The sequence below is a fragment of the Lepus europaeus genome, chromosome 10 (assembly GCF_033115175.1).
Source record: "Lepus europaeus isolate LE1 chromosome 10, mLepTim1.pri, whole genome shotgun sequence".
In the NCBI taxonomy this organism is placed as follows: domain Eukaryota; kingdom Metazoa; phylum Chordata; class Mammalia; order Lagomorpha; family Leporidae; genus Lepus; species Lepus europaeus.
The window spans coordinates 62182065-62205319 of NC_084836.1; the positions used below are offsets into that span (position 1 = coordinate 62182065).

At 44.8% G+C, this 23255-nt stretch overlaps 1 protein-coding gene across 1 annotated transcript in view; it reads left to right on the forward strand.

Annotated features, from left to right (window-relative positions):
* Positions 1–13251: 13251 nt before the first annotated feature.
* Positions 13252–23255, forward strand: part of LRIG3 (leucine rich repeats and immunoglobulin like domains 3) — a 48920-nt gene continuing 38916 nt past the window's right edge. Inside the window, exons 1-3 of the mRNA XM_062203324.1 lie at positions 13252–13463; positions 19008–19079; positions 19275–19349. Coding sequence (XP_062059308.1) covers positions 13252–13463; positions 19008–19079; positions 19275–19349 — 359 coding nt within the window. The remainder of the gene's footprint in view (positions 13464–19007; positions 19080–19274; positions 19350–23255) is intronic.

Sequence of the window (23255 nt, forward strand, 5' to 3'; positions counted from 1 at the left end):
CCCAGGCTACACCTCTTCAATAGAATTAAGGACAAAAACCATGATCATCTCAATAGATTCAGAAAATGCATTTGATAAAACCTAACACCAATTCATGATGAAAACTCTGAACAACATGGATGTAGAAGGAACATACCTCAACATAATAAAGTTCACTTATAACCAGGCAACAGCTAACATTCCACTGACTGGGCAAAGGTGATGCTTTCTCAAAGATAAGAAAGAAGACAAAGGTGCCCACTTTTACCACTATTATTTTACCCTGACCTGACTGGACATGGAGAGTGCACACATATATTGAGACAGCAAATGGCATCCCATAGATATATACAATTTTTGTCACTTAACAATTTAAAGGTAAATTTTTTAAAAGATCCTAGAACCCTAAACCTCCTTTTATTATTTTAAATATCAGAGTTTTAAGGAGCTAATTTCTCTTAATCTTAAATCTAGACACATAAAAAATACATCTTTTAAAAATATTTTTTATATTTATTTATTTGAAAGACGGAAATACAGTGGGGGGGGATATCTTCCATCCACTGGTTCACTCCCCAAATGGCCAGGCTAAAGCAAGGAGCCAGGAACTTCTTCCTGGTCTCCCATGTGGGTGAAGGGGCTCATGCACTTGGGCCATCTTCTGCTGCTTTCCCAGGTGCCTCAGCAGAGAGCTGGATTGGCAGTGGAGCGGACGGGACTCACACAGGTGCCCATATAGGATGTTGGCACTGCAGGAAGAGGCTTGGCTCTCTATGCCACAGCATTGGCCCGAAGAAACACATCTTAAGGATATACCTATAGTTAGCAAATATGGATCGCCTTAGGATAGTTAAGTTATTTTTAATGGAGGCAAGCACAATGCATTCAACTGATTTTATAAATCTGATATTTTCTTTAAAAATGCCTTGGGCAAAACTTTTAGAAAGAGCTTTTGTGACTGCAATCAATACGTTCAAATTATGCATAATTTTGTTTCCACCATTCTCATCCTGGATCACAAGAAGTCAAGTACAATTACTAACAAGAGAGAGAATACTACCCTCACCTTGAGACATTTATCATGTACTCTCATTAACACTGTAGGAAAAAGTCCAAAATTATGGAGAAAAAAATGTGGTACATTTTATTATTTCCTTCAGGAGCATATCAATTTCAATGAATAATCACAAACTTCAGGAATATACTCACCAACTGCAAATGCCATTTGGGACAGAGCTACTGGCATTTAATGTAACTATTCACGTTTCCATTAAGTGTCCATGGTGTGATTTTGTTAGGTGAAATAGAGATCCTGCCCAAGTTCCTGTTTTTAAAATATGCCTTGGATTTTAAGAATATCACCATTACATTAAACAACTTAATGTTCTAGGACTAACTGGTCCATTAAGATGCACCTTTAAGAACACATGTTTTAAGTATCTGAAAAAAATCAACATACTTTTATAAGAACTGTTTTTGTTCACAGATTCATAAAATCATTGATGAAAGTTCTTAATGTTAGATGACAATGACAATTCAAAAATGAATTCTTAGATTTTAACATAGGTAAGCCATCTCAGCACTCTGTCTTATAATACTAGAAAATGTAGTTGTTTTTTTTAACCAGAATTCCAGTGAGTTTACTTTCTTGGTGTCTATTACGGGGGTTGGATTTCAGAAAGTTTCTGGGAAAATGAAACTAGATTAGTTAAAATTTAAAAATTCTTAGGGCTGGTGCTGTGGCGGAGTAGGCTAAGCCTCCGCCTGCCATGCTGGCATCCCATATGGGTGCTGGTTCAAGTCCCAGCTGCTCCACTTCCGATCTAGCTCTCTGCTATGGCCTGGGAAAGCAGTAGAAGATGGCCCAAGTGCTTGGGCCCCTGTACCCATGTGGGAGACCTGGAAGAAGCTCCTGGCTCCCAGCTCTGGCCATTGCAGCCATAAATGAATAAAATCTTAAAAAAAAAAAAATTAAATTCTCCCAAGTCTGAATTTGGGGGAAGATAGACTTAATCATCCCTGAGATGACCCGAGTGCAGTTTCCTTAAAACGGGAAAACTGGAACCCTCTACATGGGCTGAGCCGCGGACTTGAAGGACAGCCTTGAACAAAAGCTGACTGAGGTATCAGTCAATTTGGTACACTTTGTGTTTTTAAGTTTCCTTTTATACTCTACAGGAGTTAGAGAAGCTTAAAAACTAGAAATTCGCATTAACCCACAAACCGAGAGAAGGAGGAGACCGTGCTGCGGCGTGGAGCACACCATCTCCTGCAGTGAGGCTTCCTTTCTCTGGGGCTCTTGGACCCCATGGATCCCATTCGCGGTTCTCCTAACTAACTACAACCTGTTTCCCTTTCTGCGTTCTTTTCCTGCTCTGGTGACCAATCACCTAGCTTCACCTCTCCTGTTAGCCAAAACCAGCTTTAAGGAGTGATGACCCTGAAGTGCCAATGACACCTATGGCAGCACTCCTGGGGTGACACTGTATTGACATTGCAAGAGCCCCTACGTTCATCTCCAATGGTTAGATTTCCTGCACCACCTCGATGCCCAGGCACAGACATCTACCTTCACAAGTCAGACCGAATGTGTAATTTGTAGTCACGCATGTGCATAAGACAAATGTCTTCCCTAAATGTGGATCTGGCCGGTGAGAAAGGTAGGAGAGAAAGACAGGCGAGCAGAGAAAGTGACCACAGGAGATGGTCTCCAAGAATTAGCAGGGAAAGGCAGTGCTTCCCTTACTGGGTCCAGTCTTCTGACTTGAAACCCCTTTTCTTGAGCATTGCAGCAGACTTTAGAAACCTTAGCTGCTTCTAAGTCGAATGGAAAGCAGTGTGGCCTAGTGGTTACCGGGTATGTTGCAGAATCAGATTGACTGAGCTTGAAGGTCAAGCCTACCCTAGACAAATTCCTGAACATCTCTATACTTCAGTTTCCCTACCTGGAAATGTGGGGATGACGCTTTCCAAGTGGTTCTAAGAAATAAATGACTTAACAGGGACCAAATGTTTAGAGAATAGTAACCACAGTGAGAGCTTGATAAACGTGCAATATCATCATCTGAGCAGCTGTAGGGTCTCTTACTTCCACCTCCTCATACTCCTCTCTGTAAGGCACATAGAGAAAACACGGGGCAGTGTTCTGGTGTAGCTGGTTAAGACAGTTCTTACAACACCGAAATCCCATGTTGGAATGCTGGTTCAAGTCCTGGCTGCTTAGCTTCCCATTCAGCTCCCTGCTAATGTGCCTGGGAAGGAAGTGAAAGATGGCTCAAGTGCTTGGCTTCTGCCACCCATGTGGGAGACCTGGATGGAGTTCTAGGCTCCTGGCTTTGGCCTGGCCTAGAGCTGGCTGTTGCAGTCAGGGGATTGAACTAGCCGATGGAAGATTCTCTCTCGCTCTCTCTCTCTCTCTCTCCCTCCCCCTCTCTCTATTTCTCCCCCTCTCTTCTTCTCTCCCTCTATGCCACTTTTACTTTCAAATAAATTAAAAGCTAAAATCTTTTTTAAAAGATTTATTTATTTATTTATTTGAAAGTCAGAGTTACACAGAGATAGGAGAGAGAGAGAGAGAAAGGTCTTCCATCTGCTGGTTCACTCCCCAATTGGCCGAAATGGCCCGAGTTGCACCAATCCAAAGCCAGGAGCCAGGAGCTTCTTCCAGGTCTCCCACGCAGGTGCATGGGCCCAAGGACTTGGGCTATCCTCTACTGCTATCCCAGGCCATAGCAGAGAGCTGAATCGGAAGAAGAGCACCCAGGACTAGAACTGGCGCCCATATGGGATGCCAGTGCTTCAGGCCAGGGCATTAACCTGCTGCGCCACAGCGCCGGCTCCACTAAGTAAATCTTAAAAAGCAAAACAAAAAGAGAGAAAAGAGACAATCCTGTCCCTCATGAAGGTGCTGGATGCCAGAGGGGCAGTGTTGGTAGGAAAGTGTTCTAAAGAATTGCGCTATTTAGTTTGTAAACAGATAGCTAAGGAATCTTGATAGATTCTATTTTGCCCAGGGTAAAATAAGGAAACAGGAAAGTTCAAATGGCAGCAAGACAGCAGGAGGGTTTTATGCATGTGGGCTACAAAGACAAAAGTTGTTTAAGTCTGAAATAACCGCCAAGGGAGCGGAGGAGCTGGCCTGCTGCACACAGAAGTGTGCCACAGCAAGCAGATGAGCAGGTGCCTGCCCGAGAGAGCTTCTTCAGCACCAGGCCAGGGCTTCCCTGGGAATCTTTTTGCATGGATGTATAAACACCACAGAGGTTAGTAGAGCTTTGAGCTCAATTTTTAAGAATTCAGCAGGCAGCTTTTTTTTTTTAAGATTTATTTATTTGTCAGAGTTATATAGAGAGAAGGAGACACACACACACACAGAGAGAGAGAGAGAGAGAGAGAGAGAGAGATCTTCCAACTGCTAGTTCACTCCCCAAATGGCCACAACAGCTGGGGCTGGGCCAGGCAGAAGCCAGGAGCCAGGAGCTTCTTCCAGGTCTCCCTCATGGGTATCAGAAGCCCAAACACTCGGGCCATCCTCTGCTGCTTTCCCAGGCCATTAGCAGGGAGCTGGATCTGAAGTGAAGCAGCTGGGACCCATATGGGATGCCGGCGTCACAGGCACAGCTGTTGCCGTTACACCACACCACCAGCCCCAGGAAAGTATTTGTACTGTCCTCACCACGACAGGAACACGGCATCACGTTGAAACTGATCCCACAGTACCCCTAGTAACCAGCTTTTCATTCCTCTAACCAAAGTACCGGGCAGGAGACACCTGTGAAGGAAGCAGCTTTGTTCCGGCTCACAAGTTTGGAGGTTTGCAGTCCCAGGTTGGGCGGCCCCTTAGTCTGGTGTCTGGTGGCGGCTGGCCGTGGCAGAGGGTGTGCAGGGGAGCAAGAACACGTAGAGCCAGGCAGCAGAGAGACCCAGGGAGCATGCGGCTTCCTCTACCCGCTGTGGGGCCTGTCCTTATAAAGCCGTCGTGATTCCATCCTGGGGCTCCACCCTGGCAAAGTGAAGCCAGCCCAGCTGCTTCCCAAGGGCCTCTCCTGCAGATACCACATTGGGATCAAGTCTCCACATCAGCCATGACATCAATTCATCAACCAGATTTGGGGATTTCATCTTCTGCATGAGTGTGGGAGCAAGTTACTCTTCAAACCATGACATTACCTAATTTCTTCTTTGTTTTCCATTTGAAAATATGAGAGCATTTCGAAAAGCTCATTGAAAAAAATGCTCTTAAAAGAGAACTTGATGCAAAAAAGTTGAATTATCCTTGAACTCCTTTGAAGACCCCCTCCTATTTACACAGAATATTATTTTTTAAAGATTTATTTATTTATTTGAAAGAGTTACACAGAGAGAAGAGAGGCAGAGAGAGAGAGAGAGAGAGAGAGAGAGAGAGAGATCTTCCATCCGCTGGTTGAGAGAGAGAGAGAGAAAGAGAGGTCTTCCATCCGCTGGTTCACTCCCCAGACAGCTGCAATGGCTTGAGCTGTGCCGATCCGAAGCCAGGAGCCAGGAACTTCTTCTGGGTCTCCCACGCGGGTGCAGGGGTCCAAGGACTTGAGCCATCTTCTACTGCTATCCCAGGCCATAGCAGAGAGCTGGATCGGAAGAGGAGCAGCCAGGACTAGAACCGGCGCCCATATGGGATGCCGGTGCTTCAGGCCAGGGCATTAACCTGCTGTGCTACAGTGCCAGCCCCTACACAGAATATTATTGTGAGAAACATATATTCAGGAGACATAGCAGAATTTTTAATGCAAGGAACTTGATTCTGAGAATATTTATTATCAAATCACCTTAACAATTTGACAGGCTCAAGTAAATGTAAAATGTGTAAAAAGATGAAACTATAAATAAAAGCACTAAATAATTCACATATGAGCACTCCCATGGTTTGGAAATGCAAATGAATTCTTATAATAGTGCATTGACCAACTGTTCATTCAAGAAGTAGGAGAAAAACATTCTGCAAAAACAGTTCCCAAGAGGGATATATGAGGCTTTTTAGTAAATATGCTTAATGATTCATTTCAATCTCATGGCATAAATCATAACAAATTGAGTTAGGCAATGACTTTTTTTAAAAAAAAATTATTTATTTGAAAGACAGGGTGGCAGAGGGAGAGACCTTGCATCCACTGCTTTACTTCTCAAATGCCTGCATTGGCCAGGGGTGGGCCAAGGCAGAAGCCAGGAGCCAGAAGCTTAACCCAGGTCTCCCAAGGGTGCAGCAGGGACACCGTCTCCTGAGTCATCGCCACGGCCTCCCAGGGTGTGCATTGGCAGGAAGCTGCAGTCAGAAGAGTTGGCATGGAACCCAGTACTCCGCAGGGGCAGGCGGGCATCTAAACCCATAAAAGGGCCAGTTCCCCACCCCAGTGCATAGGAGAGAAAAATGGAGCATGGAGTTAAGGAAGCCAAAGCTACTGCACTCCACAACCTGGTCACCCTGCTTCTTCTAGAACCACACCTCCTGTGCTTGGATTTCTCTCTCCCTGACGGGGTGGGCCTTTTAATAGGTATTGAGAGTCCCAGGGGAATTTTTAGATTGCAGCCAGCTACAGGTGGGAAAAAAAATAAAGCAGAGAATTACAGAAAATGCCCTGAGGTCCTCAGAGGGGAGGAGAAACTGGAGCCCAAGGAAAGGATCTTTAGCTGAGGAAGGACACTAGGCACTGAGTAGAATCTGGGGGGGGGGGGGGGGGGTCGAGGGCACCCGCAGCCCCCAGCCACCCAGAACCCAGAATCCCAGTAGCCCCAGGCTGCATGGAGGCGATTTCCAGTGGGTCCAGTTTTGTCCACAAAGTAGTTTTCCTCAGCGCACACACGACTCCAAGAGGGGCACTTGAGAAATGAGTAACACACACAACAGCAACACACACAACAGCACACTTTTAATTTGTGGTTAAGTGAACGTTCAGATAACAGTGTTTGTTTTCAGTTAAGTAATATCGCACAGTTGGCCAGCTTGGGAGAAACAGATGGGTGGCTATCTTCGTTTTTCTAAATATTTTCTAAAGCACGAAGACGTGTTCATGGCAGGGGTTTTGCAAAGCCAGATTCTGCTCTCCTGCTTTGGAAGCGAAGCTTTGCTCTGTGTGTGTGTGTGTGTGTGTGTGTGAGAGAGAGAGAGAGAGAGAAGGGGTTATCTTTATCTTCTAAACCGCCTTAATGAACGAGAAAGATATGGTTAGGTTACAGAGTACAGCCACGTTTGCTTTTGGCTTCATTATCTGGGGGTTTTGTGATTTTCTTCCTGCTTTCCCTTATCTCTCTTCCCTTTTCACAGTTCACACTTACACAAACTGTGTCATTCATTGTAATGATAAAGCAAGTACCCAGTGTTTAGCTTTCATTCTTGTCCTTGGATGTTAAAACTGACAGCTTAGCACCTCTATTACTTTTTATCTGGGAGTCCTTGGCCTTGCCAGCACTTGAGATAAGAAAGTCTCACACTTGCCAGGGGCAGGGAAAAAGAAAAAAACCAGGAAAACTGAAAACAGCAAAGGGGCAGGGATATAGGAACTACAAAACGGGCGGGAGGAGGAACCCATTTGGAAAATGGATGGGGCTTGCCATTCACCAGGAGGGATGAAATTATAAATGAGAGGCTCTCGGTGGGATTTAGTCAATTTCCAATGAAAAGTCAATTTTCAACTACCCAGTTAACCAGTGTAAACTTTATCCAATACTTTATCTCATTGTAATTCAACTGTAAAAGAGCTACCCTGGAAATGAATTTGCCTACCTCACACTAAATCCTTACTTAGCCACAGAATCTGAGAATCAACACATGAAACTACAATACCATGCAGGTGTGTGTGTGTGTGTGTGTAGAGAGAGAGAGAGAGAGAGAGACAGACAGAGAGAGAGAGAGCCTGTTTTGAGGTTACTATTATTTACTGATAAATTCAGGGAGATTAAACGGAATTTTATGTTCATTTTCTTAGTTTGTTTTGTGCTTCTATAACAAAATACCTATGAGCGGATAGTTTCTAAAGAAGAGAATTGTTTCTTACAACTCTGGAGGTGGGAAGCCCGAGGTGAACTGGTGAGGGTCTTCCTGCTGTGTCATCCCCAGGCAGAGGGCAGGAGGAAGGGGAGCGAGATAGAATGTTTCCATGGGGGTTCAGAGGGTGGAGAAGACAGGAGGAGACTGAGGGGGGTGGGGAGAGGGCCAAACTCATTTTTATAATCAACTTGTTCTTTTTTAAAAAAGAATTTATTTATTTATCTGAAAGGCATAGATACAAAGAAAGAGAAGGTGACAGACCAGAGAGAGAGAGAAAGAGAAAGAGAGAGAGAGAGAGAGAGAGAGAGAGAGAGAGAGAGATGGATCTTCCATCTGCTGGTTCACTCTTCAAATGCCCCAATGGCCTGAGCTAGGCCCATCTGAAGCCAGGAGCCTCTTCTAGGTCTCCTACATGGGTGCAGGGGCCCAAGCACTTGGGCCATCTTAAGCTGCTTTCCCAGGTACATTATCAGGGAACTGGATTGGAAGTGGAGCATCTGGGTCTCAAACTAAGGCCTATATGAGATGCTGGTATGTAGACGGAGGCTTAACCTTCTATGCCACAGCTCTGGCCCCATCAACTTGTTGAAATAACAAGTCCACTCCTGCTGTGATGGCATGAATCCATTCATGAAGGCAGAGCCCTCATAATATCATCACTTCTTAAAGGTGCTGGGGAACCTGTTTCCAACACAGGAACTTTGTGGGATACATTCAAACCACAGCACTTTTCTCCTTTTAATACCGATTAGCTTTCCTGGTCTGTTGCCTTCATTCCTGCATACCACACAAAAAAATCAGTACAAGGCTGTGATGGACCTAAAAAATACTCAGTCCTCATCTGCCCAGACACATGGATACCCAGTGGAAACTCTCTCTGCCCTGTGTTTCAGGAGGGGTTTGGGAAGTCTTTGAGAATATTCCATTGAGTTTCCAGGTGAGAGGAGCTCTTCTTTCCATTGGCTGCATGGTTCAGACATGTTGAGATGGAGCAGTCATGTTTAATTTTTTTAAAGATTTATTTCATTTATTTGAAAGTCAGAGTTACAGAGAGAGGTAGAGACAGGTCTTCCATCCACTGGCTTATTCCCCATATGGCTGCAACAGCCCAAGCTGAGCTGATCCAAAGCCAGGAGCTTCCTCTGGGTCTCCCACGCGGGTGCAGGGGCTCAAGGACTTGGCCCATCTTCTACTACTATCCCAGGCCATAGCAGAGAGCTTGATCAGAAAAGGAGCAGCCGGGATTAGAACCTGCACCCATATGGATGCAGGCATTTCAGGCCAGAACTTTAACCCTCTGTGCAACAGTGCCGGCCCCACAGTGGTATTTAATTTGGGCCACATCTTTCTTCTTTCTTCCAACTCTGTGAACTTCTAAGTAAGCAAAAGCCATGTCTATAAATATCTCTGCTGATTGATTCTCAGTTTTGCTTACTTTCAAGTAGAGTAAGATCTTAAAGATGCTGACAAAGCAATTCATACAAAGATTCCAGATACTTATAATTCCCTGCTATGGTTGAACATGTTCCCCAAAGTGCTTGCGTTAGACATTTTTATTGCAATGCAACAGTGTTCAGAGGTGGCCAGGTCATGAATGGGTGAATGCCATTGTCATGGCATTGGACTCCTGATAGAAGGATGCGTTTAATGCCTGTGTGCACACGTGTGCACGCACAGATACACGCGCACACACACACACACACTCACCTGGCAGGTGATACCTTCTGCCATGGGATGAAGCATCATGAAGGCCTCACATGGGCCCCTTGACCTTGTACTTTCCAGCCTGTAGAATTCCAAGAAGTAAATCTCCGTTCACTGTGAATTACAGAAGTGAACAAAGACACCTTTCCCACCACTTCAACCATCTTGCCTAATCCGACAGCACTGCTTTAGTGATTATCTTTAAGAATGTTTTCTAAGCTTCAAGAGCACTGCCCTAGAAATGAACTTGTTGTCTTGTTGTATTTATATTTACTGGGTTTACACATTTCATTTGTGTAATTAATTATAAAGAAGCCTGGAACCACTGAGGATAAGCACCTGACTGGGAGGAGCATACCTGCAAAGGGTGAACTAGGAAGAGTCTGGAGGCCTCTGGATTCTGGCTGGTTATAGAGATCAGTCAGTAGTCTTATAGGGAGAACAATGAGAGCTAATTCAGTGACTGGTAAACGGAAGCCATGTAAGAGATGGTGTGTGTGTGTGTGTGTGTGTGTGTATGTCCCCAATTTACAAATGCAGAACCCAAGTTACGAAAAGTTTAAGTGATTTACCATCACATAGCTGGTAAACCACAGGGTACAAGGTTAAGTGGAAACTCTTACCATTATCCCAGAAGTAGAGTGGAAAAGGTGAAGCCTGGATGTACTGGGTAGTACTGAACGGGTAACTAAGCAGGAGTTAGAGGAGCCTTCTCCGAAAGAGCGAAGTCTACAATGAAGCATAAATGGAGCAGGCAAGAGGGGGCACACAGTTATCTGGACCAGGGGACCTGCATCTGAAAGAAGACAGAAGAAACAGGAGCCCAGGTGGGAAGAGAATTGCAAATGGTTCCTAGAGTTGGAGGGAGATGATAAAATAGGAGTTAAAGAGGTAAGTAGATGTCAAATATGCATCCGGCACTCTAAACAATTTGAACTTTACTCCCAGAACAATAGGGACTGCTAAATGGAATTAGGCAAGTGAGTCACAGGCTCAGATTTGAGCTTTTGGGATATCACTTGACTGCACTGCAGAGTAAAGACTGGAATGCCAAATAGGACTAAGGCTAGGGCCTGAGTTAGCCTGACATCTGCGAAGATAGAGAGATTTGTGTGGAAGTTAGCTTCCACAGGACTTACTAACTGACTACAGGTGGAAGCAGTGGTGACCATGAGGCAATGGGAAACGGGACTTTAGGTTTCGGGAGCAGTCATCTATTGGAGAAGTAACATTCTTACAGATGCAGAACAGGGAATAAGTTTCAGAGGTAGCAAAGTTTTATTCCAGACATGTTATATCTGGACATCCAGTTTGAGATGACGTATGAGTACTTCAATATATGGGACTCAAGTTAGCAGAAAGATCTGGGCTGGAAACATGCTTGTTGTAAATAGAATTCATGGAAGAAGATTACACAATATAAGGAGAACCCATATTGGAAAGAATATGGGGCACACATCCTGAATAGTAGCAAATTTCTGATTATATCCGACACGTGAGTGAAATCTCAAGACGAAACTGCCATAGCTGTGCCACCATGCTTATGCGTGGTGGCCTGTGTGTAAGGCATAGCATCTTTTTTTCTTTTTAAAGACACCAATGGGCTAAGCCTGATTTTCCTTACATGAAAAACACAGAGGGTGATACTGAGCTGGAAGATCCATGGCATGGTTATAATATGCCTTGTCCAAGCAAGCAAAATCATAATTCAAAACCAAGGTGCCATCATTACAAATATTTTTTTATTTGTACATCATCAGAGAAGGTGGTGGGGTTGATGCCAATAGCAGCTGGCAAGAACAGGATAGGACGTCACATCTGAGATAGGGCGTGTCAGCTTCCAAGTCTTTTCCCTGCCTCAGGAATGGCCGTGCTCTTACAGGTGGAAACCAACAGGCCTTAGAACTGGGGTTAAAGTCTCAGCTCCACAAACTATCTCCACTCCTCAATATCGAACAGCTTTAAGCAGCCCCAAAGACAGACATACTTGGGCAGAAAGCAGGCAATTAATTAAAAAAAAAAAAAAGTATGGAAGTGGGAGCTTAACATACGCTCCCAAAGTTTGTTTTTATTTTGTTTGCCACAATGGGCCAGTCTGTGGCTGGAGAGGCTGGAAAATGTTAACTGAATTTCCTGCCATCTCTTGCCTGCTCCGGGTGGATTTCTTTACTCAGAGGAGGGCATTCACACAGGAACTCTGAAGTCTCCATCATCGCAGCCGCCAGTGTCCCAATCGCTCCCGAGTTAAGTCAGGACACATTTCTCACTTGGGAAGTCCTGCGGCCTCAACCCATGCCTGTCCCCGCTAGGCTGAGAATCAAGATTTGCTATCACTCAAAGCCCAGGTGGACCAAAGTGCACCCACTACGTTTTTCCTGCAAAGTCCTAGTGTTCATTTTGCTTTGCGATAGTACTGTGCCTGTTCTCATTATTCCTAGCTAGTGCCTGGAACCCACCATTACCATCATACTCCAGGAAAAGGTCATTTCATCCCCACTCCATCCAATGCACCAAAACTATTTGTAATTCAATATATCGTCTCCAAATCCACGAATTTTGCACATGATTATTGTTCTTAATTTTGGTGCCTACAAAAAACCCTACACTGCCTTATGAATATTAAAACAATTATATTCCCATTGAAACCACTGTTTCATCTGTGAATGGTGGAATAATGTATACATTCCCATAGTTTGGAACCGAAAGGGTTCCTGGTAACAGCGAATTGAACGGGAGCCCCTTGAAGTTGCCCTAAATACCTCTACCTCATGGTTTGCAGTTCTATGACTTTTAGAAGCACATTTGCATTTAGAGCTTTTGCATGTATTTTAACTGAGTTGACTTGCACTGTTCTCTGTGCTGTCATCCTTGCTTGGTTTTTAATTGCACATGTGAAAAAGTATTTCTTAAATAAAAGATACAGGGAAAAAAAAATACCTCTATGTCCAAGAAGTAGCCCAGTATCTGCTCACTGGTTTGCTCATTCCCTCCTGCCCACCCACCCCCGCCCCCAACTCCATCTGATACATGTTTCCCAGGACGTAGTGCAGACTTCTGGCTGGAGAGCCTGGAAAATCTAACTGCGAATTTCCTGCAATCTCAGCCCCACTTTCTCCCGTGCGCCGGCCCGGGCTGCAGCCTTGTTATTGTCACGTGGCCGCGGGGTCGGCCGCGGCCTGCGGAGCCAATGGGCGCGCGCCGGCCTCTGCCCGCCCCGCCTCGCGCCGCGGCCGCGCGGGGACTTGGCGCAGCACCGCGGGGACGGGGCGAAAAAGTTTCTGTAGGGGGCCAGAAGGGAGTCGGGCGTGCGGGCGCCGCTGCGGCTGCAGCTCCACCGCCGTGGGCCGCTCGGCTTTGGCTCTCCCTCCGGCTGCCGGCGGGCATGAAAGGGCTTCGCGGCTGGCAGTGAAAGCAGGAGTTTGCCGAGGAGAGAGCGCGCGCGCGCACGCGGCCGGGTCCCCGGGCGATCGCTGGACTGGAAGTTCGTGCCGGGCCCGAGAGCGCACGGGCTGCGGAGCGCGGGGCCGACCAGACGCCGCGGGGCCGCCATGGGCACGCCGAGGCTCCCCGCGCCCGCCGCCGCGCTGGGGCTGCTGCTGTGCGCCGCGCTGGGGCGCGCGGGCCCGGCCGAGCCGCGCTCCGGGGTGGCCGCCGAGCGCGCGTGTCCCGCGCCTTGCCGCTGCCTCGGGGACCTGCTGGACTGCAGCCGCCGGCGGCTGGCGCGCCCTCCCGAGCCGCTGCCGCCCTGGGTCGTTCGGCTGTAAGTACTGGACGCAGACGGGAGGGGATGGGCAGGTCGGACGCGGCGAGGGCCCCGGGTCGCTGGGGGCTTGGCGCGCAGCGTTCTCCACGCGGGCAGCTCCAGCGGGCCCGGGCCGCGAGCGGCGCTCCGTGGAGCTGGAACGGGAAGGGTCGCGGCCTCTCCGAGCGCCCTGCGGGCCGCCTAGGTGTGGAGAGGAGAGCCGGCCACTTGGATGTGCTTGGGGCCCGGGGCGAGCCTGGGGGTTCCGCGCCCGGGCGGAGCGGGAGAGCTGGCTACCTGCGGGCGGCCGGAGTTTGCCCTCGCCCCTTCGGGAGCGCGGCTGCCCGCTCAGCTTCGGTTTCCTACGGACTCAGGCCCGTTTTCCTGTTCTCGATCGGCAGCTGAACGCGCGCCTTTCCTCTGGGAAGCCCCTGGCACAGTTTGGTCGCTGTTCCAACTGTGGCGGGCGCACCCGTGTGTGCTTCGCCTTGGCGTGCGAGCCCCGCACCCCCACCCGACCGCGTCGTTACGCATCCTCCTGCGGGTGAGAAGTTGATTGATAAGACTGATCGGTAGATACGGAAAGGAAGGAACCGGGTTGTTCAGCACCAAGTGTTCCGTAACTTCCCAGTGCGCCCAGGGCTGCTGCTGGGGCGGAAGTTCGCGGATTTCAGCTGTGGAGGCCGAACCCCCGAGGTCCCCGCCAACAAGGGGGGACCAAGCCGTGTGGCTGCAGCCGCGGCGCTGTGTCTTACTCACGTCCGGCCCCCGGTTTTGTTAACATTGGAGATGTGCTGTGAAATGTTATAAAGTCAACATTTGTATTTTTTAAAAAGTCTGTTTTGTTTTGTTTTGTTTTTGGAAAATGTAAAATTACAGTTCAGACTTACTCTTTTAGATTTGGGCCTAGCAAAATCACAGTGGAAGTTTTCAGATCTTAGACAGTTCTGGTAGAATGTTCTCCAGATGCTGTGCTGGTTCGGTTTTGTAGTTTAGGAAAATTGTGTTTTTAAATCCTCATGCTTGGGTACATCTTTCTGTTTGTCAACTGTAGAATTGTTGACGTTCAGACAGCATATTCTTGGTGTTGTTAATAAACCTTAGTTTAACAAGAAAGCAGAATGAGGTATTGGGTTGATAGGTAATCTTCTAGCGCGAGACGTCTTCTTTAGTCGTTTTTCTTACAATTGAAGAAGGAGATAAGGGCTTTAACCCAGAGCAGGAAGACTTTCAATTAGTTGTGGCTAATTCTATTCAATTGCCTCTCGTGGAGGTCAGGCTGCCTTATTCATGAGCTGTGAATGGCTCTATTGACAACATATGGAACTGAACGTTTGAATGACTGGAGGTGAACACCTATGAATAACAGAGGGATGAGAACCAGCAAAGAGTACCGAGCTTCCCGGGGTGTGTTGTGAAATGCTGGGATTATTCAGCCAATCTAACTGTCCTGGTTCCCCCGGCCAGGTGGCCCACTGGGTCCTGCCAGTCTGCAATATAGTATTTGTAATAATATACTATTTGTAAACTCAGATGTTTTTTGAGAAACTGAGTTTTTCCCTGATTACAAGTTGGGTTGAACCAAAAGGGGTTCGATACCTGTTTAGACATTTGTCTTAAAAGTAGCTGACCTAATTAGGATTTTGTTTTGCAGATAATTTGGTGGCACACTAAAAAACAAATTACAGTTTATTTGGTTAGCACGGTCTTTAATTACATTTCCGCCAGCAGTAAATTGTCTCAATACAAGTCCACATTCCTTAAATGTATGTGAAAATAAGTTCCACTTGTATAAATAAGCGCTCAGCCTGTTGTCAGAAGCCCCGCTGTGATCACTCATTGAACAGCTCTGTCATTCTTGTACTTCAGTGACTTCTAACCGTCTTTGTAGGTGTCACCGAGCCATGTGGTCCAAGCCCTTTATTGTGTTTCTTTTGTTTGTGCCTAAAGCTCTGGAGGTCTCCTCCACCTTTGAAAGGAACAGGAGCTCAGTTCTACCTTCTCTGTTATTTGGTGTTTTCCACAGGAGGTCTAAGGAGCTGCTACTTACCTTTACATAATTAGAAAAGCTCTTAAACAGGCTGTTTCAGAGTTCAGAAATCAGTAGAAAATACCTACTGCCCCCCACCCCGCCCCCATATCTGCTTTTCTGTTTTCTTAGATAATTAAAGTAGTAGGTGTGTCTTTGGACTAGTTTCTGAAAGCACTATTAAGAAAAAGTTCAGTGTCTATCTTTTGCTTGTCTTGTTGAAATTGCAAGTTTTAAAAAAACATAGATAACATGCATGCCTTTTTCCACTTTATTCAGTTGTAATTTATTGCCATAGAAGCCCTATGTGTGAAAGTTGAATAGTTTGAGCTGTAAAATAATAACACTGCACTCAGTTCTCCTTTCAAAAAGTAACCTCTAACACTCTAATGAAAGTGCCTCTTAAAACAGGAACTATTTGAAGCCTTGCTTACAAGCGGCCCTTAAAAGCAGGCTTGGTTTACTTCTAGAGTTCTGAACCTAAAGAGGAATGCTTGTTAGAATCTATCATGTAGCCAAAAGAGGAAAAAAGTTGCTCAGTTGCCAGTGAGAGCTTCAAGTATTATTAAATTCTCACTGGAATTTCAGAATTATTTATTTTATCACGCAGAAACGTTTGCATTCTCAACGGGGCTTCGAGCAAAAGTCTGAAAGGTAATTTTGGCTGGTGTGACTTCTTTAGTCTTGGCGTGTTATAAATCTTCTGGTCCATACCAGCATTTGGGGTGGGGGTTGGGGGGTAATAGTCCCTATGGTTTTCACAGCTGTTTTTCTATATTTTCCAGACTAAAACTTGAACATCGCAGGCTGATTTATGAGTCACTTTGGATCACTGTCTTAAAACAGCTACAGCCTGGCTTTTTTGTTTTTCAGCTTTCTAGATTTCTGCTGAATTAGCAGCTCTGCAGGCCCCAGTGGGATTGATTAAGAAGCTATGCTGGATTTGCATTTCAAAATTTGACTTGGAAGTCAGATTGCCAAATGCTGAAAGGAAGAAAACGATAGCTGAAACCAAATGCTGTAAATTAATTGTTTTCATATAAGTTTCTTTGCTTGCAAATAGGCAGGAAGAAAGACTTTTCTCTATCATATAGAAAAGAGTTCTGTTTCCATGTATTTGACCAGCTGAATTCTGGATAACTAGCTACCACCTCCCTATCTCACCATCTTTTTCGTTTATTAACTTTACTACAGAAACGTTTTTAAAAAAGTTTCCAGGGATGATGTTCATTAATAGAAATCTAAACAATAAGAATCACCTTCACTGAATGTGTTATATTCTGGATTTAAGAAGACATGGGCATTTGTACAACTTGACTCTCTCTGTAATGGTCTAGCCATAAAAACAATATAAGGAAGATTAGGAAACTATGACATCCTTTAACTGGAAAGTAATTATTTCTGAAATGTAAACTGTATTAAATCTAAATTTAGGTACATTAAAAGTTTCACTGCTTTAAGTATTTAGCAGTATAAGTCACTTAAGAGTGATTTTCTTTCTCTCTTTCTTTCTTCCTTTCTTGCTCCCACATATAATGTGGTTTTAATAGCACACAAAACTCAAGAATGGAAGTGTGTTGCAATAACTGAAATATTTAAGGTTGCCAGCTCCTGCTTCTGGATCAGGAATGAGTGGTCTCTGAAGGCAGTATCTGATTTTAAAGGTCTTTTGTTGGGAGATCTCATCCCATTACTGGCTGAAGAGAAGCTAAGCGCTAGCAGTCTCCTTTCTCCCAGGATTGCCCTGTGAAATAATCCTTACAGTGAAGTGAGGAGTGTGGTTTTCGGTTTTTGTAATTAAGAGGAAAATCACCTGTGTTAAAGGTAAATGACAGGCAGTGTCCTTTCTGTGAAAGCTTGGAACAACAGGGGATGCAGGTCCAAGGGAGACTGCCACCTCCCAGGTGAAGGACTCTTTGCCTTGGTTGTTTTTAAAACCATGTGGGAAATCTGTGACTGTCTGGGGTGCTAAAAGCACACAGGTTTTGTTTGAATCCTAACGTGAGTTGTTGGGCTCACGGTTTCCTTGATGAACTCCAGATGGACTTGAGCTGAGCTGTGAGGGAAAGTGTCTGGCTCCAGCCAGCGTGGTGAGCATGCACAGCAGTGGTTGTAATTGCAGGATTTTTATAGTTTAAAGACTGTGCCAGATTTTTTTTTTTTCATGTTATAACTCTACCAGAACAAATCTACTCATGTCTGTTACTGTCTGGTAGGTCTTTAGGCAAACATATTTCAAATAAAACCTTTGCAGATTTTTTTTTTCCAGGTGAAAGAGAAAAATCTAGGTTTATTCTCAAAACAAAAACTCAAAAGACTGAAAGGATGTCTGATTTCTAATAGTAACCCAAGTACCAAGCCACACTGTGCTTCCTCTGGATGGGATTTCTCTCCTTTGCTGATGGGGGAGGGGGATACTCATGCATGTAACAGATGCAGAAGCATGAAATGATTTCATGCCTTCTCCGATCAACTTATGTAAACCTTTGATTATTTAAAACTATTAATTTTAAACGTTATAAGGATTAACTTAGTAAGGGTTAGTTAACTTCTTCTGATGGAGGAGCTGGAAGCCAGACGGGTTGTTAAGCTGGTTTTGAACAGCTACTTTCAGCCATTTCGTTTTCATTACACCACACCATGTTGAAGGCCCATAGTCAGAGTATTGACCAGTATAGGGAAGGTAACGAAGCCTATTGGACAGGTTTTGTTCCATATTTCACATGTTAATGCTGAGATGTCTTTTTTAGCCTTGAGTATTATGAATGCAGCAGTTTGTTGTTTTAAATAGCAATGCCCTGTGGAAATTGCTACTAAGTTAGAGTATTTGAGTAAGAAGCCACTGAAATTTGATTTTAATGATTGTAAGTTTCTGTACAGTCCGCTTAACTTTGTTAGAAGGCTGATGTGGTCTCAGTTATAGATATATTAACAGATTCTGAGGTGTTTTTGAATGCAAGAAAGCCAAGGATTCCAGCTGTTTTCTACTTTCTGAAAGCACAAACTTTGAATAATCGGGTGCTTTAACCCAGAGAAGCTAATTCAGAGTGCCTGAATAGCAATTCCTGTTTTGTCTGACTGCATTAAGGACCATGGTGTTTGCTTTTTTTTGATAATAAAGGAGTTTCTTAGAGGCTTTGGGTTCAGCAACCTGCCTGCTGAGCCACTGTTCCTGAGCCATGATGTCGTCATGTCAAGGAGGGAGTGACTGGGCGAGGGAAGGCATGGGAGCCAAGGGCCCAGTTCACAAAAGATCTGTTCACCCTGTGCCAGAAAACAGCTCTTAAAATGTCTGTGGGCTTCAAGTATTCGAATCTGCCAGCCTCTTCAACAAACTTTGTGCGTGGAGGTTGTATTTTTGACTTTGGCATTTTGGTTGCCATCTTGTGAGTGGGCAGAAGGGACCAGTTATTCCTCCCGTTGTCATGAGTGTTGCTGGAAGTGGTTCATAAGCCCCCTGTGACTTGCATATCACTGAGCACCAATGGTGATTTTAAGAGAGCATTTGTAATTTTATTGTTGTTTTCTTGTAGGGACTTAAGTCACAACAGATTATCTGTCATCAAGGCAAGTTCCATGAGCCACCTTCAAAGCCTTCGAGAAGTGTGAGTCTGGGTTATTTTCTTCTTGAGTTCTCCATAAAATGTATTACCCCTCACGCTGGTCCACTGTGAGGGACGTTTGTAGTACTTTACTTACAGCTTTCAATTTGAAAGTTATCTTTAAGTAATTCTTTTAAAAAATTTTCACCTCTAGGAATTGCTGCTTACCTTTTTTTTTTTTTTTTTTTTTTATTCTAGGAAACTCAACAACAATGAATTGGAGACTTTTCCAAATCTAGGACCAATCTCGGCCAATATTACACTTCTCTCCTTGTAAGTGGAATTTTGCAGAATTGTGCATGTATGTTTGTAGGGCCAGGGCCAGTCCTTCTACTTGAACCAGCATAAAGATCTTACAAGCAAAATTTGAGTGTTTCCTTCAGGGTATTATTAAGAAGAGCTCTTTAAATTGATTCACTTCTTCTCTAGCCTCCAGCTTTGTTACTCCTAAATTTCAAATATTCTTAGAGCAACATACTTTCCACTTTGCTTTCATTGCCAAAAGATTCAAACAAATCACCTTCACCCCCGGAGAGACGTGTATTTGATTATGCTCTGTAGAGGAGGACTTTAATTCTGGTATGGCTCAGTGGTTGGCATGGGATCTGTGGAGTCCGTGTTATGTAGTTCTTGGTGGTGAGTGATCAGAGTGGTTTTGTGAGCAGGAAAGGACTTTGTTATAAGCCATTGGAGTATCCTCTTTTAAGTATGGCGCCTGCAGGTTCGGCAACAGCAATGGAAAACATCAGCTTTGTGCAGCTAAAATTCAGTACATGATTGAAGTCAGAAGAGTCTCTGCTTGTTCTTTTGCAAATATGAGTTTTCAAATTCAATTGAAAATTATGTAAGGTCTTTTATGTTTTCAAGCCAGGTAACGTGTTTATATATTTATGTATTGCCATAGCTTTTGGGATAATTTTGACTTTTGGATTTACACGTAGCATTTGCCAGCCCAAAGTTTGATTTCTAAAATTAAGTAATCTATCACCTGAATGCTGAATGATTAAAAAATATCTGTAAGCTACTGGAGTTGAGTGTTTTCTTCCTTGAAACAACTTTAGGAAAAGAACCCACTCTTGTTAGTTGCTTCTGGGAAAGGTGTTGGGAGAGTTGAAATTATACAGTGAATTTCAGGAAAGCTGTTCAATTAATTAAAGTGATCACTACACAATTGCTTACATCTGGTGATTTATAGAGGTTTGTTTTTACTGAGGGCCCAGGTCAGCCAAGTCACGGGTGCAGCCGCTGTGTCTGCTTTCCTCTGTTTGAATAAGAACTAAGTGACATTTGATACTGATGTGGTTTTTCCAAAGATCAGAAACAGAAAGGAATGAAAGAAAAAAAGCAGTTGGTATTTGACAAATAAACACTGAATTTAAGAAATGTTTTTCTGCTGGCATTAATACCTTGTTTCTTTGTCTTTCACAATGGCTTAGCATATTAGAGTTTAAATGGGATACTGATTTGGGTACCTTAAACATCTTCAGCTTTTCTTGTTTGACCAATGGGGCCTTTTAAAATCCACCCCACTATGCTTCGCTGTCGACCTGAGTATTGGCAGGTTCCATCAGCACATCCGAGAGCGCCTTGTGGGTCATGGCACAGATTTCATGGCGGGGGGTGTCTGGGGTGCACTTTTGGAAACCGGGTAGGGAGTGGGCAGCGTCTGTTCTTCTGCTTGGTATAGAGAGTTGGAGGCGTCAGAACTTGTGAGAAAGTCAGAAATGTCTGTTGGAAAGAAGTAATCCAGTGATTGTACCCTTTAACACTATACCTTGTCATTAGAGAGCTAGAATGACATTTGGAAAGTTAGACAGCCTCAGCGTTTGGACTCTTCTGCACGCAGTTTTGTTTGTTTCACTTTAGCCAGTGCTGTGTGTCAGATCAGCCTGAGTAATTTCACTTTCTTTCCCCTTAATTTGTTGGAGTACATCTGACTGGTGATTGCTTTGTTCATCTTGTATAATGATAGATCCGATTTGTTACCTAGATTACAAAGACTCTGGGAAGAGTAATCTATATGTCGGGCTGGCTAATTCTGTGTGGAGAGTGAAAAATCATTTTCATACCTACAAAATACATTGAAAAAAAATTTCCACTCTGCTTGTTTTCTTCTACAGATGTTTCCATTTGTCCTGCAGGCTTCCTTGGATCGTGTGGTACACAACCCTTGTTTCTGGTACCATTAATTCATGTTGCATTGTGTAGGGCAGAGCGTTTTCTCCTATGTAGAAGCCATTGGAAATCATCAGAGCCAAGAATCAGCTCTTAAATACATTCCTGCAATTTCAGAAGGAATCTGTGAAACCACATGACCTAGCTCAGAAACCTGCTGGAGTGCCACAGTCAAATCCTGTGTCTTTCAAAGTAGTTCTCAAGACTATTTAACTTTAGGTTATCAAGGGTTTATTTTTTCCTTAATCTTTATGAATTTTGTTCTTAAATTTGTGCAAGAAAACACATTTCTATGTGATTTGCACTGGTTGAATAATTTGAAAGCCATGTTAAGGAAAAGCAGCTTTAGTTGGAGTCTTAAGCATGAGATGTAACAGTAGCCGGCGCTGTGGCTCAACAGGCTAATCCTCTCCCTTGTGGCACCGGCACACCAGGTTCTAGTCCCGGTCGGGGCACCGGATTCTGTCCCGGTTGCCCCTCTTCCAGGCCAGCTCTCTGCTGTGGCCCGGGAGTGCAGTGGAGGATGGCCTAAGTCATTGGAGGGTGAACCAACGGCAAAGGAAGACCCTTCTCTCTGTCTCTCTCTCTCTCACTGTCCACTCTGCCTGTCAAAAAAAAAAAAAAAAAAAGATAACTTTGTGTGTGTCTTGTGCTGCCGTCATTCTGGCCATGGGGGCTTCTCCCAGCTGCTGGGGCTGGTTGCAGAGTAGACTATACCTCCTCTCATAACTATAGCAACCAGGAGCTAGTACAGGGTCAGCCACACCCCATGTCCAGAGATGATTTCAGTAAGGTTCTGCTTCTGATAATGTCAGGGAATCCTGGCAAAATGTCCAAGGTGGTGGTTGCATGCCCCCATACAACCCATCTTAGGGTCATCTGGAATGCAGGAATAGACCTGTGTTCTTTTGAGTGCCACTTAGAACTAGCTCAGAAGTCAGCTGGCATAGGAGGAGCAAAGCATGGTTTGTATGTGTTTTTTAAAGTTTTCTTTTGCTATTTCCTAACTCTGCCTTGATGATATATATTTAAGAGAAGAAGCAGAATAATTTTTGGAGTGAACATGTCTACAGGAGAACTGTGGATCTAGCAGAAGCGAGCGGATTATCCCGGATGTACTAGTTCCTACTTCGTGTGATGTGACATGACCAGCTCAAGCCATGGATACGTTTGAAACTGTGTCCTGGGTTAGAGAATTTTGAATCCCTGAGTGATGCAACACTATTGTTAACAAAAAGAGGCCTTGTTGGTTATTAAATAGAGCTAGTTGGGTCTTAGTCTTGATGCTGATGGTTGATAGAGTGCTGCCCAGCCTGCAGAAGCCTGCCCAATGTCCTGTAGTTGAGAAGTGTTAGATCAGTGGCTGTCACAGCGGCTCCCCCAGTGCTTGTTGCAAATATAGGTCCCCTGACCCCATCCCTAGAGATTGCAAGTTCATGGGGTTGTATGGGCCCAGGAGTATCCCTTTTAACACACTGTCCTCGGCCAGTTCTGGCCAGGTATTGCATAAACATTTCTGGAACTACGATATTGTCAAGTTCATCATCACATGAGCTGTTTCTCTTTTATTTCTGACATCAAAGGTAGAGTGTATCTCAAGTCCATCATAGTCTGTTCTTTTGCCAGGGATGACATTGTTCGTCCTTCCAGACAAGTTGTCACTAACATTCACCACTTTTGCTCGTAGGACCCCCTCTCCCCCCCAACCCAACATGTGCTCTACCAGTGCGAAGCCTCTGAGGAGATTCAGAGTTGAGATGTGGTGTTTGCAAATTAGACTCTCCCAGCAGCCCAGAAGCAAATGTGGTCCTGTTTGCAAGGCAGCTCCCATCGTGTCAGGAGAGAGATTAAAAGTAAATCTCAGGTCAGGTTGCCTGGAGCTGATGGCTGGCTGTAGCCTTTCCTCGGCTTGTGTCCTTGGGCAAGATACTGTCATTGTGCCCCTTTGAAATGAGAGTATGGAGCGCCTAACTCCAGGGCTATTGCCAAGATTTGGAGAGAAAG